The sequence below is a fragment of the Heterocephalus glaber genome, unplaced genomic scaffold, assembly GCF_053883595.1.
Source record: "Heterocephalus glaber isolate CG9 unplaced genomic scaffold, H.glaber_assembly_v1.0 deba00001610, whole genome shotgun sequence".
NCBI classification, from domain to species: domain Eukaryota; kingdom Metazoa; phylum Chordata; class Mammalia; order Rodentia; family Bathyergidae; genus Heterocephalus; species Heterocephalus glaber.
In genome coordinates, this window is record NW_028258381.1 from 458,839 (window position 1) to 477,666 (window position 18,828).

At 39.1% G+C, this 18,828-nt stretch overlaps 2 protein-coding genes across 4 annotated transcripts in view; one reads left to right on the forward strand and one right to left on the reverse strand.

The window, feature by feature from the left end:
* Positions 1-1,706: 1,706 nt before the first annotated feature.
* On the forward strand, positions 1,707-17,293 carry Slc60a2 (solute carrier family 60 member 2). Of its 3 annotated transcripts, XM_087195959.1 has the most exons (5): positions 1,892-2,019; positions 3,638-3,806; positions 4,797-4,913; positions 10,831-10,935; positions 17,133-17,293. In XM_087195959.1, the coding sequence occupies exons 2-5, from the start codon at positions 3,641-3,643 to the stop codon at positions 17,171-17,173; spliced, it is 429 nt and encodes a 142-aa protein (XP_087052085.1). In that variant the 5' UTR covers positions 1,892-2,019; positions 3,638-3,640; the 3' UTR covers positions 17,174-17,293. The 3 variants fall into 3 exon arrangements, with proteins under 3 accessions (XP_004921284.3, XP_087052085.1, XP_087052084.1); XM_004921227.4 differs by lacking the exons at positions 10,831-10,935; positions 17,133-17,293 and adding an exon at positions 6,603-8,205 and having other exon boundaries at positions 1,707-2,019; XM_087195958.1 differs by lacking the exon at positions 17,133-17,293 and having other exon boundaries at positions 10,831-11,184.
* Positions 14,989-18,828, reverse strand: part of Rev3l (REV3 like, DNA directed polymerase zeta catalytic subunit) — a 197,496-nt gene continuing 193,656 nt past the window's right edge. Inside the window, exon 32 of the mRNA XM_087195955.1 lies at positions 14,989-15,244. Within this exon, the coding sequence (XP_087052081.1) occupies positions 15,164-15,244 (81 nt within the window). The 3' untranslated portion in view covers positions 14,989-15,163. The remainder of the gene's footprint in view (positions 15,245-18,828) is intronic.

Here is an 18,828-nt window from a genome sequence, read left to right on the forward strand (position 1 = left end):
AATTAAGCCCATATAGGCTTCTTCATTATACTTGGCACACTTGTTAATGTATATAACATGTATAATAATTTGTTTAATACCAGTCACTTCTACTAATGTATATACTATGAAGGTAGGAACTTGTGGTGTGCATGGTTTCCCAAGCATTTGTCAGAGCTCGACTTACAAATAGTCCATGCCCTAGGATTTCTCTGTACTAACAGTTTCTCTGCACTAACAGTTGCTTTTCATTGGAAATACCACTTTCCCTATGGGAAATTCTATTTCCTCTTCAAAGACCAGATGAAATGTCATCTTCTCTGTGAAACATTCTATTACTCTTACAGGTAAATCCTTCCTTGGAACATGTTTCTCTACCCCTTTGCTCATATCATTTTCACTTCCACCTTAGTACAAATCTTGTAGTTGATAATCAATTTAGAGAGTGGTTACCTAGAACAGGTGAAGGTGTGGTTTGATCCTCTGCCTTGTGAAAAAAAATAAATTGACCTATATATTTTCAACTAAAATTTTAAAAAGTCTCAAAGTACAACATCTTTCCCGAATGCCTAACTCTAATTGTTCAGGACTTGTAATCTATCATCACCTTGGTGTTCACCAGGCCGCTCTGAAATTTTTAAGAGCTAGACTCTGGAAATGAAGTAGAAAACTTTTGTGATAGTCTAAGCAAGGAGTGAGGAGGACAAGAGTGAAGGTAATGGGAATGGAAAGTTGGAAGCAGACTGATGAGATGGTTCTCAGGTAAACTGGGGAGCTAATGATTATAAAGACAGAGAACAGGGTTTCAAGGAATGATGACACCAAAGATCGTAGTCTGAGAGTCTAAGTGAGAGGAGGGCAGAATGGAAATGGAAAAAGAACATTCAGATGATAAAGAAAAAATTTAAGTCACATTTTGTCTGTGGTCAGCTTGCTGAAAGGGCAACTGAAACAAAGCTGATGTCAGATAAAGGACACAGGCATCTCGGCTGCCACAAACTTTACTCAGCACTCACACAATTAGATGCCCTGCTTCACTTCCTTACAATATTGAAGTTATCTGCAGGATTAGGACACATGTGTGGTTCACAGTGCGGCATTGTACCCAGATTTGTTTCTTGAGCTACTGTTACTCTGTCCATGTAACCCACTAATTAGCAAGTTGCTCTTTATTCTCTAGGTTTGAATCTTCCTATCTGTAAACGGGGCAAAAGTGGAATTAAGGGGTGGCTGTATTGAGATGTTACACCTTGCATCTTACCCATGAGGTTCAACAAATATTTGTGGAGTGAAAGATGACCGAGAAACATCCGATATCAGAGTAGCAAGGGCATTGCAGTAGGGGAAGTTTCTAAATGCAACAGCTTTTAGCTCCCTCTGCTCACTGTGGCGAGAAGCTCCAACCTGCAATTCTTGGCCTGCATTTATGCTAAAGGTCTGGCGGTATCTTATTCCTTAATTCCTCTGTTCGGAGGCTGCAGCTCCAGCTCTCTCGGCTACTGGGGTGGTCCACAGACCACAGTAGCCCTAGCTAAGTGCCAGGCAAAGCTTGAGCGTTCTCTGGTATCCTAGCAACCGGTTAACTTCCAGTTTGAAGACCTGTCCTGGTTGGCCAGAGGCCTTGCTTCCGCCACGGGAAATGCGCCGGCGCCTTGCGAGCTAGAGGGCGCCTGTCCGGTGGGCGTTACCCTGCAGCCTGCGAAAGTCCTGCTTCCTGGCCCGCAGTTGGGGTTGTTTCTACTGGGGTGGCGCCTGTAGGAACTGTCGGGCCACAAGGAGCGGGGCCGGGGTGCGCTCGGAACATCTGCGGCCCAGCTGCGAGAAGTACGGCGCCAAGAGCACTTTGGAGCCGCCAAGCTGGAGCTGGAACTGGAGTTCCGTGGGGCAGGGGCCCCGGCTGCTGCGCAGCGGCTCCTCCAGGCCGCGGCCCCGGCGGAGAACGAGCCGCAGGCGGGGTCGGGCCCCAGGCCAAGCGCCCGGGCTGAGAGCGTGCTGCGCTGGCTCACCACCGCCGTCCTGTACGCCGCCTTCCTGGGGCTGGTAAGCAGCGGGCAGGCGCCTGCGGGGGACCTGACCTTCCCCTTTGGAGTCTCTCCTTGGACCCTGCACGTTGAGCGACCTTGAGTGCATTAAACTAATTGGCCAAGGCCTCAGTTTCGTCTTCTGGAAATCGGGCACAGTTCTGATCGTGGAGGGTCCTCATCCAGTGTGAAACTGATTTCCCTAATGTGTTGTCCTACTTCAACAAACCTTTCTGTCTCCTGGGTGTGCTGGGAGACACAAGAGGGATTGCCCAGGACTTTAGCGGCTCCCACCCACGCATTCAAGCGCCAGTTCTATTTAAGAATAAATTTCAGGCTTCAGAACCTTAAATGCTTTCCTTCAGCAAAGTGTAAGGTTACAAGTGCCTTTTACCAAACTCTTTTTGCTAAATCTGGTGATTTTTGCTTCTGCACGGTTGGGAGAGCCAGTCTTGAGGATAGTCACTCAGGTCTTTTAGCATTTTAGAGAATCTGAGCCCCAGTTGTTTATGGACTATTTTGATGGGGGAGAGGATGATAAAGATATCGCTGCAGAGGCTTGGTGAGCTCTGCTTTTGTGCCAAGTCTTCTCAGGCCTTTGAAGGAGTGAATAATTTCTTTAGAGCCAGTACTCAGGCTTCTTTCCTGATATCTAGCCCTTTCTGTGGGTTTCTGCACACCTTGGTTCCTAGTCCGCTGACTTCTCTGTCTTGGACAGAGGATGAACTGTGCCTTTGGAGCAGAACAGTGCAATCAGAATCAGTTTTTCTTGAAATGTAAATGAATTAAGATTTTTAAGTCGACGAATGTCTGAAAATGATTTGTAACCTAGTTCTAACACATTGTTCTAGGTAAATTTTATTAATATTCTGTGCATGGGTATGGAATATTTTCTAAGGAGGCTTTGAAGACTAGTCCTGATGACTGAATTTTCTTTGAAAAAAGTAGATTCAGAAACATTCTAATTGTTGTATCTCCTGTACATTGTCTATGTGTAGTTCAGAGAAAGGACCCCATGTGCACCAGAAATATTGTTTCAACATGTAATATGGGAAACTATTTTGATAATTTAAAAATTTAACATCTAAATTCCTATATTATTTGTACATGTAATGTATTTCAAAATAAAGCCAAGTATTGTGAAAAGTAGTTTTGTCATCTCTTATAATGTCACCTCTTATAATGTCACCTGTTAATGTCAAAGTCTTTTAAAGTACTGTTCCAAAACTAAACAGAATTGGAACAAAAGCCAGAAGAATTAAATAGCTTTTTTTTTTTAACTTGAGAATTGAGGCTAAAGAAAAACACTGGAGCTTTTGGAGCTTTTGGCGACTGTGGAACAGGAGAGATCCAGCCCTACCAAGGACGTCGGATCTCAACGTCTTAAATGTATTTTCAGCCTCTTCTCCCCACCTCTAAGCCCCCCTATAAAGTGATTTGCCCCCCTCCTCAAAAAAGAAAAACACTGGAAGCCTATAGTTCTAGTATAGTATTAATAGTAGTCTTCCTCTTTCCTGTCGGACTTAAAGTAAGCCCCTATTTTTTTTTTTTTTTGCATGCAGAACCAATTTACCACTTAGACATAATTTTAATGTTTGTAAGTAAAAAAGGGTTTTTTTTGTCTTTTTAATTTTTAGGGAATGAGTGTTGCTATACTGGGACCCACGTTTCAAGATTTGGCAAGGAATGTAAACCAAAATATCAGCAGTCTTTCTCTAATTTTTGTGGGCCGTGCGTCTGGATATTTGTGTGGCTCTATGATTGGTGGTATTCTTTTTGACTGTTTGAATCATTTTATAGTTTTGGGTAAGGAAACACCGATTTCTGCTTGTTTGTGACTGTTGATGTGGTTTTTTTTTTTCAACATTGGCTTTGAATATGAAAAATATTAGCCTGCAGAATAGTCGACAGCTGAAATGGATAATATTCTGTGATCTCCATGGAAGCTGGGTTTCCCTGCTATCACCCTGACAGCTGTGTGTGTTAGCCATCTTTAGCTTTCTAGGCCTTTATGTATTTAGGGTACATTATGTATTAGGGCACACTCCAGGCTGGCAGACTGGACATCCAGAAAGCTCTGGTTATGAGGGTGTAGTGAAGATCTCCTAGGGCCACAGAGATCAGAATGAGCCTCTAGCACCTTTCCAGAGTCTACAACCTTTGGATTGAAAATGAAGGGGCAGGGAATGGTGAATGAATGGATACAAGCTGCATTTTCTCCCTACTGCCTCATGCAGTGGTGACCCTTGACTACCTTACTCTGGAAACATATGGCAAAGATTTAAACATATTTTGTTTTGATTAAGTTGCTGTGTTTAAAGAAACTTCCTTTGCAAGTAAGGGGAATAATTTACTGCTGATGCATAAATAATTTCTCTTCCAAAACAAGTTGAAAGAATGTATTTCTTGTGTTTCTCTCCCTTTTTCCCAAACTGATTTTAGTTTTATTACAAACTACTATACTGATTATATTTTGTTTGCCTTTTTACATCATTATATGTAAAAAATTTTTATATATTTAAATGGGAAAATTCTATAATATATAAATACATTTTGTCTTTTTTGCTGTAAAACTTTTCCTTGTGGTATAATTTATGTTATTAGCAGGAATAAAATTATGCATGTCTTAGTAATGTATATTTTATATCCTGTAAGGGATTATACCAGATTTTGATGAAATAATCATTTGTAGCAGCTGCAACTTATTTTTCATTTTGAGAAATCATTATGATGTTTTGACACATGACTTTGATTAATATAGTTTTTCATGGCTGGTGTTTCACCTTTTCTTCCCAGGGGTGACACTGATGGCTACCACAGTTGGTCTTTATCTCATTCCTTTTTGCAAAACTTCAGTATTACTGATTGTCATGGTGTCTGTCTTCGGTGTTGCAATTGGTGTCCTGGACACAGGTTAGTGAATCTTCAGTGTTATCTCTAGGAGTATGTGTTTGTAGGAGAAAAGTAAAGTCACTTGCTCTTAAAATGATACAAACTTACTGAATTGCTTGTGAGTCCCAGTCAGAACCACCCTTCTAGTAACTACTCTTCTTGCTAATTAATCTACCAATTTTTGAGTCGCCAACTATGAAGTGAATTTGAAGAATTTTACTGCATGGGAAGTTGCTGATTTACAGTATTGAGGCAGGGAAGGATTCCTTCCTTGGGTAATCACAGTGCAGGTGAATAAGCTTGCATTTTGGAACAGATTTTTAACCTTCTTAGAAGAAATGATTTAAGGATATAAAATACATTTTTTTCATTCAGTTTATTGGTACATTTTAGGTGTATAATACAGTTACATTCATCATTGGGATCTTGTACCTGTACATGATGTATCTTGGTTCTTATTTTTTCCCCATTGCCTGTGTGCCCTTCACCCCCTCCACCCTTCCCTATTTACAAAGACTGTTTCCATTATTTTCTTTTTCTCATATTTTCTCTTTTCCCTTCTTTTCTTTCCCCTACCCTTCCCACTTCCCCTACTCCTTTAGACCTTTTCTTCCTATTTCACAATATTAATTATACATTTTGATCCTTATTTACACTTTTTTTCACACCAGAGAAACTATTTGGTATTTACACGTGTGTCCTATTTATTTCACTTTAAGAGTAAAATACATTTTAAACCAATATTTTGCTGTTAAAATACAGAAGCCACCATCCAATTTAATGTATTCCAGATTTTTAAAATTTTATTCAGATACATTAATTATACAAATATACTCTGGATTTTGAGGTAAGGGAAACCTATGGCATGTACTACTATCCTTGTATCTTTTCTCACGCAAATATTCTACCCAACTGTAGTAGAGCTTCTCCTTGTGTCATCATGTCTTAGAAAACCTGTTAAAAACATTGTTGATAATGGCTTATTGCCAAATCTAGCATCCTAGGCCTCCTTTCCCTGCTCTAATGTTTTTTGATAGATTGTGGAAATGTTTTATACTCAGTCTTTCTTTGATGGTAAACTTACAGAAATATATGCTTGTCAGAAAATAATTTGATGACAAAAAGGATAGCCAGTGACCAGATGCTCTGCCCTTTGACCTTGTAGTTGTTCAGACAGTATAAAAGCAGTTCCTGCAAGGTGCTGTTGTGTTCTGTAACAGGCACAGCAGAATCCTGGAGTATTCAGGTTCTTGATTGTATATTTGCGTCTGGTTTACAAGTATGTAAAATAATATTCTTCAGGTCTCCACAAGAACAGATAGCTTTGCAAATGTGACCATGATAAGATTTTACCTGGTAAATATATGTGTATTTAAAATATTTATAAATAAATAGGTCTGTGACTATTGCATCCCAGTCCTCTGTTGGCACTGGTTTATAAAAAGCCCTTGCTAAAGTGCCTACCCCTAGGAGTATGGTTTACTAGCTTGTTGCATTCCATATATGTGTATGAGTTGCTATAATGCATAGTTTTCTGGTGACAATGGGTTGAAGTTCCTTAAACACAGAATTGACTCAGATGCAATGGTTGGTAACTGAGAATATTACAAAGCTGCTACCATGTAATACAGACATCTTCTCTCTGATAATAATAATTTTTTTTTTTACTAAGTTACTGTTTAACTTAGTTTCTCTGTCCTTCATTGGTAGGTGGGAATGTCCTTATCTTGGCTCTATGGGGGGACAAAGGAGCCCCACATATGCAGGCCCTGCACTTCAGTTTTGCCTTGGGTGCCTTTTTGGCTCCTCTTCTGGCAAAATTGGCCTTGGGAACAACACTGTCCACGGAAAACCACACAGAGCCTGACCTTCACCCTCCAGCCCTCAGCCAATCACCTGAAGCAAACCCAGGCCCTCTGTTTGCAGCACCTGATGACTTGAACTTACTGTGGGCTTATGCTTCTGTCGGCATGTACATTTTTGTAGTTTCTGTCTTCCTGTTTGCTCTGTTTTTCAAGAAAACTTCAAAACATGAAAACCCAACAGCATCTGCTCAGTTATCTCGAAGAGTTAAACATCACAAGGCCCTGCTCTGTCTCCTTTTTATGTTCTTCTTTTTTTATGTTGGAGCTGAGATAACCTACGGCTCTTACATTTTCTCATTTGCAACCACCCATGTTGGCATGGAAGAAAGTGAAGCAGCTGGGTTGAACTCCATCTTCTGGGGGACCTTTGCAGCCTGCAGGGGCCTAGCAATCTTCTTTGCTACATGTTTACAGCCTGGAACCATGATTGTGTTGAGCAACATTGGCAGCCTGGTCTCATCTTCATTTCTGGTGCTTTTTAACAAGAGCCCACTTTGTCTCTGGATAGCAACTTCAGTGTATGGGGCCTCAATGGCCACCACCTTTCCCAGTGGTGTTTCTTGGATTGAACAGTACATAAGCATAAGTGGGAAATCTGCAGCATTGTTTGTAATTGGTGCTGCACTGGGAGAAATGGCTGTTCCTGCATTAATTGGAATTCTACAAGCACAGTACCCAGATTTGCCAGTAGTTCTGTACACCTGTTTGGGGTCAGCAGTATTCACTGCTGTATTATTTCCTGTGATGTATAAATTAGCCACTTTGCCTCTGGATCTTCAACGGAAAGACAACAGAAGGAGTAAGGACCAGAAAGCTTTGCTAAATCACTATGAAGAAGACAATGAAGGACAGGATGAAGAAAAATATAATGAGATGGATTTTGAAGTTGTTGATGTGAATGTTACAGTGAGGCCCTCTGTCATACAGAGATCTGGAAATACTTTGATGGACCCCTGAACTGACAAATCCAACTATTTGCGCTCAACTGCAATGATGTTTGAGTCTTCACCTAATACTGGCGATTGTCTTATTTAATACTTTGCCAGAGACCAGGAGAACATGGACTTGCATTAGAGAAGATGGATTACTTAGTGACTTCCTTGAATAATTGCCACTTCTAAGGAATCTATTTGGAACAGAGCCTTAGCAGGTTTCTGTCTTATTGCTTTATTGGTCCATCTCTAACAAATGCTAAAAATTTTATAATATCAGTTGCTTTTATACAGTAGAATTTGTTATGAGACTAGTGTTTGACCTGAGCCCGAGTAGGTAATAGTTTATGGTTTGCACCTTGCAGAGCATATAGAGAAAGCTTTTTGGGGGGAAGCTGGGTGGAGTTCTAATAGATCAAAACCATGGAGAAGTGGAATGGATTTGCTGAGGAAATGAGTGGCAGCCATACTCTGCTGGGGAGTTGGGTTGAGTTGTTTCATGAAAGTACATCCTTGGAAAAAAAAAAAAAAAAAAGAAAGTGCATCCTTGGAAATAGATGTTTTTATTAATTGCTTTACCTTTTCTGTATGGTTGGACCAAAGAATGCTAATAATTCATTTCAGTTTTTACTTCTATGAAGAGAACATAGATCAGGGGCCAAGGGATCTGGCTTCAAGAGATGACTCTACCTTTGGGTCTGTATTGCATCACTTAACATATGTCTCATTTATCTCAATTTGTGAACTTTGATGCTAGTGGTGAAAATGGGATGAGTTCCAAATTGAGAAACTTAACGGGTTTTAAGTTTACAAGATGTCTGCTACAACACCCCATTCTTCATTTTAGATTCTATTTTTGTTTGCCTTTTGGCAGTGCTGGGGATTGAACCCAGGACCTTCACACTGAGCTATATTCCTAGCCATATATATATATATATATATATATTTTTTTTTTTTTTTTTTTTTTGGAGATGGTCTCACTTTGTAGTTCAGGCTGGCCCTGAACTCATTATGTATCTCGGCTGGCCTCGAACTGGAGGCAATCCTCCTGCCTCTGCCTCCTGAGTGCTAGGATTACAGGCGTGAGCCACCACACCTGGCTCCATTCTTCAATTTTAAATGACCTGTGTAACAAAAATGATAAAAAGCTCTATGAGAGTGCTATTAATTATGAATTCATGACAATTTAATATGATATAGTGTTTTCTTTGAATGAGTATTTAAAGAAGTATTGTGGGTGCTGTATTTCATTGCTCCTAAGATATACCTTTTTCCCATACTTTTTGTTTTCTGAATCTCATACTTTTTTAACATGTCTAAAATGGGGTATGTCTTGCAATCAGTTACTATTTAATATATGACAATTTTAGTCGACAGGTTTTTCTGTATACGTAAATTGTGTGTCTTAGTTTCAGTGAAATATAGTGATTCATTCAATTATGGAGATGATACTATTTTTGGAGATATTTGTAAAAAGAAAGGGTTTTTTTGGTTTTGTTTTGTTTGTTTTTGGTACCAGGGATTGAACCCTGGACCTTGTGCTTGTGAGGCAGGCGGTGGAACCACTGAGCTAAATCCCCAGCCCAAAGAAAGTTATTTTTATATGCTAGTTTTCTCTCGTTATGTTTAGAGGGGTTTTAGAGACACTATGTTTGGATGTCAGGAGCTGTTTCAGAGTTACCGTATTAGCAGTAGGGCTCGGATGGATCTTTTGAGGCCCTTGGTCTGAGCCTTGCTATTTCAGGACTTGGTCCTCAGTGTGTTTTGGGTGTTAATCACAGTATAACTATTGCAAAACAGGCACAAATTTTCAGTTTGCACTGAGTGGAACACTGTCTTCTTTAAGGATTGGAATACGTGTGTCACCTGTCCAGACTTCTTCCTGAGTTTGAAATACCTAGGATGCCAAACTAAAGATAAGAAAGTGGCTTGATGGCCTATAAGTCAGGGATGGGAAAGGGAGAACTTCACACGTGTATGGCAAAACTAGTGTGGCCATCCTTTAATAAATGACTAGAATTGATGACATTTTGTTTACTTTTCCCTGTATTTTATGCTGAACGATGTCCAATTTCTCTGATTACCGCATCTTTGCTTTCTCTTAACTAATTTCAATAAATTCACTCTCAAAATCTTGCATTGCTTTATCTGACATGAAATACAGTAACTATAACCTTATATGGCCACCTCAACACTTATTAATACACTTGGAGAGAGCTGGTAGAGAGATTGATAGTGAAAAGCCCATTCCTTTTTTTTTTTTTAACTATACTTAGCTTGAGGTTAGAAAATACCTCTGCTCAATTTACTGCTTTTCCTCAAGTTGTTGGACTTCAAGCAGTAGTAGTAATCTGGCCATGGGAAGCTTGTTACAAGAGGGATTCTACTGTGAACATCTACTTTTTAAAGGATAGAAGATGGAGTTGAGAGAGAGAAACAAGGTGAGAATATGGCACAAAACATGGAAATCCACATTGGAAAATTCACTAAGATTTTAAAATCCAAAATACGAGTGTCTCTAAGAGAGCAGACATTGTTATGGTTTAAAAATGTATTTCCATATTGGAAGGAAAAGATAAGTCAATTCCAATAATTAGCATATGGTTAGTTCTTAGGGAAGTGTCTGTTGCTACACAATAACCAAATGTTTTCTTTTTTTAAGTAACAACCACAAATGTAATAGCTTAAAATAGCATACACTGATTGTTTCACATTTCTGTGGGTCAGGAATGTGGGCATGCCTTAACTGGGTCTTCTCTTTGGGTCTCACAGACCTGTAATCACTGTCAGGTAAGGCTGCATTGTTTCCTGGTGCTTGGCAGTTTCTTCCAGGGATGTGTGTTTGTTGGCAGGATTTAGTTCCTTGCTGTTGGTCCAACTGAGGTTCCTGTTTCCTGTTGACCACTGGTCACCACTAAGTCAGCTGGCTACCTCCCAGAGTTTCTTGCCAGGTGAACCTCGCATAGATCTTTTTAGAACATGGCAGCCTGGTCAAAGGCAGCAGGAGAATCTCTTGCCCCAGAGAGAAACGTCTCTGCCAATTTAGAGTCATATATCACATTTTGTAGTTGTAAGAATGACATCCTATCACTTTTGCCATCTTTGATTTGAAGCAAATCACACATTCTGCCCGTATTCCAGGGCAGAAGCTACAACAGGGATGTGACTCGTCTGGGTTCACCAGAGGAATGTCTGCCATACTGGATTACCTGCAAAATCCAGTTCTCAAAGGGGCTGAAAACTCAGGTGAGCAAACCCCATTGGGGAGAATCTTTTTGTTTGTTAGACGCTCAGAATTATGCCTTTTCCTCTAACATTTTATTTTTTGTCTTTTACCGTTGTATTTTTAACCTCTCCACATGCAGCTTAATAGGAAGAAAAAAATTAATTGAAAAATACAGTTTTCAGTACTTTTCTCAATTACTCCATTTTTTAATGAAAATTTTATTTTAAAATAAGTTTTTGTAATAGTCATATATAAAAGGTTATGGTAGAAATTGAAGCAGATACATAGAAACATAGTAAATGTAAATAGTGCATAATCCTAAGCACCTAGAGAAACTTGAATTTTTCATCAAACCTAATTTTGTAAGTAAGGAGTAAAGGAGGTAAAAATTCCAACTGGGAACTGCATCAGAAATAACAAATTTTGTGTCTAAAATGCATTGACATTACAGTTACTGGACTGGTTATTTCTTTTTTGAAGAACTGTAGATTGTTTAAAAAAAAAAAAACGGGCTGGTGATGTACCTTAGAGGTAGAGTACATGGGAGAGGCCCTGGGTTCCATCCCCAGCACTGCAAAAGAAAAAGAAAAACAACACAAACTAGGAGATGAGTGTTGTAACACACTTCTGAAAAATGTGAGACCTAGTTTACACTGAAGATGATTTTGCTTCATATAGATTCATTGAATGGTCAGAATTACTCTCTCATATTCAGACTTTTTGCCATAGCAGCATATCACTTAATCCTGCTGCTTAAACATTATTACTAAAATGTACTCTTGGGGTTTCCTATATCTGTGTTTAAGTCTCACTTTTCATAGTGATGTGTGTTTTATGTATGTGAAACCATGAATATTATGTATGTTTGGTATTTTTCTATAGTATAAGGCTGGAGGGGGAAGGTGTCCTGAAAAAAATAAGATTCAAAGCTTAAACACTTCATTTTTCTTTCTGGGAGTTGGGGGTACTGGGGATGGCTTAGGGCCTCAAGCATGCTAGTTAAGCACTCTACCACTGAGCTATACCCCCAGCCATCTTTTTAATTGAAATTTTTATTGAGATTATAGATTCACATGCAGCTGTACATAGTGCTTTTAGAAATTCTGAGTGAGAGAGAATTTCTTAATCTAGTAGGATAGAGACAGACTGGTGCTTCTTGTATATTAATGTACATTAGAATTGCCTGTTGAATAACAGCTTCTAGTTCAGTATTGTTGCTGAAGTTACTCAGACTCAGCATTTCAAACAAATTCCTGGCTGATGAGGTGCATGTTGTTCTTCGATGGACCTCACCTGGGTAGGAAAGTCTGCCTTTTAGCATAGAATTCTTTGCTACTTTGGGGAATTTTAACTTTTTATTCTGATTGTCTTTGAGAGTCTACAGTCCTTGTGAACTCTCTCCACATGCATGCTTCATGCACAGTACACCCTGCATAAACATGCTGTAGGCCTATAAACCAGTTTTGTTTGGTTCTCCTCATGCAAAACATTGGCTGTTGCTCTTTTATCCCGTGTGTATGTGGGAGGTACTAAGTTGCCACATGGAAGGTTCATGTCTTCATGGAGTTTTTGCTGTTGAATAGAATGTACTGCAGTGATGGACATGTTTTGTATTAACACTGCCTGGCAATGCTACATTTGGAGTGAATTTAGCCCTTGAAATATGGTTAGTGAGACACCCAATGAATTTTTTATTTAAATATCTACATTGGCTGCCATTTGGACCATAGAAAAACAAGGCATCAAGCAATCACACAGCATACGTTTATTTTGTATCTTGCTGCACTGCTAAATTTGGTTATCAATTCTAGGAGTCTTTTGGTGGAGCTTTTGAGTCTTATAAGTAAAGGATCATGTCATCTCCAAATAGTAGTATTTTCACTTTGTCCTTTACTGTATGTATCTCTTTTCTTTCTTTCTTTTTCCTGATTACTCTGCCTAATGTTTTGAGGACTGTGTTGAACAGGAGTGGTGATAATGGACATTCTAATCTTGTTCCTGATTTTAGAGGGAAGGCTTTTAGCTTTTTCCCATTTAATACAATATTGGTAATAGGTTGGTCGAAAATGGCTTTTATCATGTTTAGATAAAGTCCTTCTATATCTGTTTATTCGGGGTTTTTATCACAAATGGATGTCGGATTTTGTCAAAGGTTCTTCTGCATGTATTGAGGTGATCATGTGATTTTTGTCCTTGCTTTTGTTATATGACGAGTTACATTTATTGATTTGCATGTGTTGAACAGTCCTTGCATCCCTTGGGATAAAGCCTACTTGGTCATGGTGTATACTCTTTTTGCTAATTTGTCCCATTCTGTTTGCCAGAATCTTGTTAAGGATTTTTGCATCTATATTCATTAGAGAAATTGGCTTATAGTTAATTTTCCTTTTTGGTTGGATCCTTGTCTGGTTTTAGGATGAGGATAATGTTAGCTTCTGAGAATGATTTTGGAAGCACTCCCTCCCTCTCAATTTCATTAAAATATTTGAGGAGTATTGGTGTTAGATCTTCCCTGACGTTCTTGTAGAATTCAGCTGTGAACCCATTAGGTCCTGGGCTTTTCTTAGTTGGTAGTTTTTGTTTTGGTACTGAGAATTGAACTCAGGACCTTGTGCTTGCTCAGCAGGCACTGGAACCACTAAGCTAAATCCCCAGCCTGTTTTTGTTTTTTACTGCTTCAATTTCATTGCCTGTTACTGGATTGTTTGAAAAGAAAAATTTGTCTTATTATCTATTTGGGGGTTTTTTGGTAATAATATTTTTGGTTTATGTCTTGTACTCTGAGTAACTACTTTGAAGATAATGATACACAGTATAATTTTTGTTATTCTCATATTTTTGTTTTGTTTTTCCGGTACCAAGGATCGAACTCAGGACCTTGTGCTTGCCAGGCAGGTGCAATGCCACGGAGCTAAATCCCCTGCCCTTGTTATTCTCATATTTGATGATGAAATTTTGGGCTTTTTTGTAAAAAAATTTTAAAAAATCACATAGAGTGTTTCAAGGGAGGATTTTTTCTCCCTAATACACTGGAAATTAGCAAGTATCTAGGGTAAGAAAGGTTGTGTAGATACCTTTCCATATGACATATTATAAATTGTTATAAAAAATTGTTAGGACTTTTACCTCTGTTAAATGAGTCATGATAGTAGACAGTAGTGCTTAATGTTCTCAAAATAGAAGGTTTGGACCTTCTATGTATGTAAATGAAGAAAGGCTTTATAAGATGATGACCTTAGTTCTAAGAGGAGGAGTTAACCTTTTTTTGCTAAAAGCACTTTGGCCAGTTGGCATTTGCACTAGGTTAAGCTTCAGCGGGGTATTTATAGTTATATAGTATAAATATATATAGATTTCAGTAGGTTTCAAATTTTATCACTTTGAATGTTTACAATCAGGAAGATTTTTTTCATTTTCCAACATGGAAACATGAACTATTTGTTCATGAACCATTTGTTCAATGGTTATTTTAATTATACCTTCTCTTGTCTATTTCTATTTTGTTTATAGATCTTTCAGAGTTGATAGGTGTCTGCACTATCAGTTCTTAGAGATTTCTTTGTTTTCCTTTTGGCCTAGGTATTTACTTTCTGAGTGGATTTCGTATCTGCTCTCTAAATCTGTTGCAGCTTGTCTTGGATGTATTTGCTGTTGAGCTACTTAGCGGGTGCCCTGGAGAAAGATTTTGAAGTTGTTAGATGACATGAGTAGCAAAAGGGATTGGGCTTTTTAGCTTCTGAACAACCTGTTGAGAGTACCAGTGTTTTTACAAACATTGTTTATTTCTGTATGTTATTCATAAACATATGGTCTTCACCATTTTGACCATTTCTAAGTGTACAGGTCAGTTGCATAAGTACATTCACACCTTTGTGCAGCTGTCATCATTGCCCGTCTACAAAATTCTCTTCATCTTGTCAAACCTGGAGCTCCATGGTCACTAAACAACTCCCCATTTTACCCCAGCCCCAGGCCCTGGCAACCACCACTGTATTTCTTTTCTGTGATTGAACTACTCTACCTAATACACGTGGCAGCATACAGTGTTTGTCCTTCTGTTACTAGCTTCCTAACACTTAGCATAATGTCATCAAGGTTTGCTGAGTACTGAGAGTTTTAAAATTTCCCCTGGTTCAAGTGAAATTCTCAGCCAAGGTTGAGAACTAGTGCCTTTGACAAACAGAAAACTGGAACTTCTGGCAATGAGAGGGATTTTTAAAGGCTAATTTACAGCTTGGTTAAGTCTTGCTACTTTATAGACACTCTTTGTACCTTCTCTGAAGGACCAGTTGAGAGGAAGAGGTCTCCTGTTTTCTGTTTCTTCCACTGCTGTGTGGGAAAGGAATGGGATTAATCAATACTATTGTTTGAAGTCCTGAGGGAAAATAAAGAGAGAGCCCCCCCCCCCCCGCCAGTAAAACCCCAAAACAATACAAATTTCTGCAGGTGCCTTTCTGCATAGGTTTCCACTAATCAGTTTTCATTTTGGGGGCTTAGAACTATAGGACTGATGTTATGGATTTATTATGCCTGTATTTAAGATTTATGTGTTTATGTGGCTTTGTACAAGAGCTTGTTGCTGTAATATATTTGATATAAATAAATATTGATGTTTTAAGATTCATGTGTCATTAGTTATTTCTTTGATGTTTAAAAATGAGCTTGGCATCTGTGCTTCAGAAATTAGCCAAAAATAAATTTAGCATTTAGATTTTGAGTGCCCTAACATGTATGTGATCATTGTATTGGGAGTATTTCACAGAAAGGTATTGCGAATGACACTTAACATAATTTGGCTCTGCAGCTTATTTCAAGAAGTTTATGATCTGATTTTAAACTTACCTGTCCACCAAAAAAAGCATTACTCATTGGATTTCTTAGTATATTATTTAGCAGTAAATTCCTAGTGGAAATGATTATAGATATGTCTCTGTTTGTGCATGGGATGCAAAGCAGAAACAGGACTCTTCTGGATTCTTTTCTTTAGAGGGCCTGCAGCTGAAAGCCCACGGTTATTGACCATGGTCCTATTTTTCACTTATCTAAAACAAGAAAAGTGTAATGTGGTTCAGTACTTCTATCATGGAGCTTTGGGTATACAGCTCTCTTCCCATCCCTTGTCACACTTTTTGTGTCTTGGGAAGAGATTTTTTTTCTTAAATTTAGAGATAGGGTCTCACTATGAAGCTTGGGCTGGCTTTGAACTCATGATCCTCCTGCCTCAGCCTCCGAAGTGCTGGGATTACATGCATACCACCAAGACTGGTGGGAAAAGGTTTTTTAAAAAAAACTGGCAGAGACTCTTCTCATCTATACAGTTATAGTAAATGACACACGAGGTGTCCTTGACTGCTACCACCTCAGATTTGAGTGACCTCTTTTATATTTGTGCACTCTGCTCGGGGCAGGGACCATTTTTTACCTTTTCTTAATGCTGGTGACTGGGCAAAGCTCATTTTTTTCTGGCTCCCAGAAAGCTGTGACATTGGAGGAGAGGATTTCAAACTATTTATATATTTTTTTCCCAATACTAGGATTTGAACTCAGGACCTTGTGCTTGCCAGGCAAGTGAGGTGCCACTGAGCTACATCCCTGGCCCTCAAAGTCCCATTTATAACAGTGTGAGATATACAAGGTTCCCCAGTGTTTTCCATGAGGGAGTGGGGGTCAATTTATCATTGTACTCATACTTCTTTCTTGGGCATGAGGGTAGACTTAGTGACCACTTGTTAGGTAGGTCATATGCTGCTAGATGCTCTGTGGCCTCAGAAAGATGGGGCAGTAGACTGAAGTTTCCAAGGACAGATTTGAAGACTGGCTGAGAATCAGAGAGCGATCAATCCTCCAACTGCCTAGAAAGGGGGGTGGTGAGGGCTAAAGAAAACAAGACAAAAGAGAGTTTTGTAATTTCAAAGTGTATGGGGAGCCTGGAGATCAGTGCCTCAGAGTGGGCAAAGACATAGACACTGCGAGCTAGTCATTATTTATTGGGTACCCACAATAATTGGAGGGAGTATATCAGGTGATGTAGGGGATGGAGGTAATCCTGTGTTGATGAAGATCTTATCCTGTTGAGGATCTTAGGTCATGAGGATCTTATGTTTATGAGGGCAGTAAGAAGAGCATTTTTAGAGTAGTAGGTGGGACAAGTTAGTAGGCTAATGAAAAACTTGTCCTTCCCTCAGGTGAAACCTTTTTTTTTTTTATTACTACTTAGTTCTCGAAGAACCAGGATGTCTTCAGCTGATGTACACTTGACCTTGAGTGTCACAGTATCATGGGACCATTGAGGCTCAACTTGTGGCCAGAGGCACAATGGAGTTATGTTTCCAGGCAAGGTGACATTGGGCCTTTGACAGCTATAGTCATTCTTTAATTATGAAATAATTTTTCCTCAATATGTATGTAGAATGGCTCTCAACAGCTGAGCCTCTCTGCCACTGCCCTCTAAAAAGGATAATGGTTGGGCGCTATCTTTTCTATAGCTAAGTCCAACAGCTACTTTGCCATGTTTGGGGAAGTTTAGTACATTTCATAGAATGTCTAAAGAATGACTGAATTTATTATGGCGGTAATGAGGGAGAGATCTGAACTCTGTCTGGATTCACATTCTCAGGCTACTACCTAGTTTTTCCTTCCTGGTGTTATGTAGTTTCTGTGTTTCTCAGTTGTCTTTTATACACTTGACTGAGATTTAAATTAGATCCTATTGTCACACAGTTGGCATATTGCCTCATTCATATATTTATGCCCTGAATTTTGTCTCCTGACCCTATTCTCATTTTGAAACCTCAACCCCTAGTACTTCAGAATGTGAGTACACTGGGAGATAGAGTCATAAAAAGAGTGATATTAAAATTAGGTTATAGGCATGGGATCTATTCCAATAAGACTGGATTCCTTGTAAGAGGAGGAAATTTGGACACAGAGAAGCACAGAGGTAACTGTGTGAAGACATAGGGAGAAGATGGCCCTTATAAGCTAAGAAATGAGGCCTTAGGGGAAACCAGTGGTCCCAGCACTTCGATCTTGTACTTGTAACCTCCAACATTGTGACAAAATAGATTTCTGTTGTTGAAGCCACAGCATTTGTGGTTCCTTGTTATCATAGCCATGCCAAGTCTGTGTATCTACTAAGCACAATAATACATATTATATGTCATTACTATTTATTATTATTATTTATTTTTTTTGGTACTGGGGAATCGAACTCCGGTCCTTGCGCTAGCGCAGCAGGTGGTGAAACAACTGAGCTAAATCCCTGGCCCATTACTATTTATTATTCTGTAGGTATTCATTTAAAAGATCAAAACAAGTTAGAAAATAGGGAATTTTAACTAGAAAATAATTCTCACTGTTTTAGTAAAAGAAACATTACAAAAAGGAAACACTAAGTGTTTTGAAGCAGGAAACTGTGGGGACACCCAAACAGAACATTCTGACACACGAAGGAGGAGCAAATCAGCTTTAATTATGTCAGCAGCCCAACAAATGACTCCTGTTCCGTCTTGAGAGACCCAAATAGAAGGCTGCTTTTCTTTATATGCTTCTTTTTACATCTACAAGGCTTAATTCCACTGGAGTTCCCCTGGGAATATACCAAGCAGGATTTACACAAAGCAGAGCATCAGTGGGAATAGCAAAGAGTTCTGTCAGGACTTTGAGTCCATTATGCTCCTTTGGTGACAGATTACAGAAGCTTTCGTGGTTACTCAGGTGTATTCTACAAAGCATAGTTACCAAGTTAACCCATAGTTGCCCAATTCCATATGGTGGGGTCGTTTCTTCTCTGTTATCATTATTATGGCTGGAAAGGTGAGCTACAGGGCTGGGGATATAGGTCAGTGGTGCTGTGCTTGCTTGGCAAGCACAAGGTCCTGAGTTTGATTCTCAGTACAAAAAAAACCCAAAAA

Bases quoted from the DNA above. Each gene is read 5' to 3' on its own strand.
- Slc60a2 (XM_004921227.4), top strand. From the start codon at position 3,641: ATGAGTGTTGCTATACTGGGACCCACGTTTCAAGATTTGGCAAGGAAT. The intron at 3,807-4,796 runs GTAAGGAAACAC...TTTTCTTCCCAG, and splicing joins GAATCATTTTATAGTTTTGG to GGGTGACACTGATGGCTACC. The intron at 4,914-6,602 runs GTTAGTGAATCT...CTTCATTGGTAG, and splicing joins AATTGGTGTCCTGGACACAG to GTGGGAATGTCCTTATCTTG.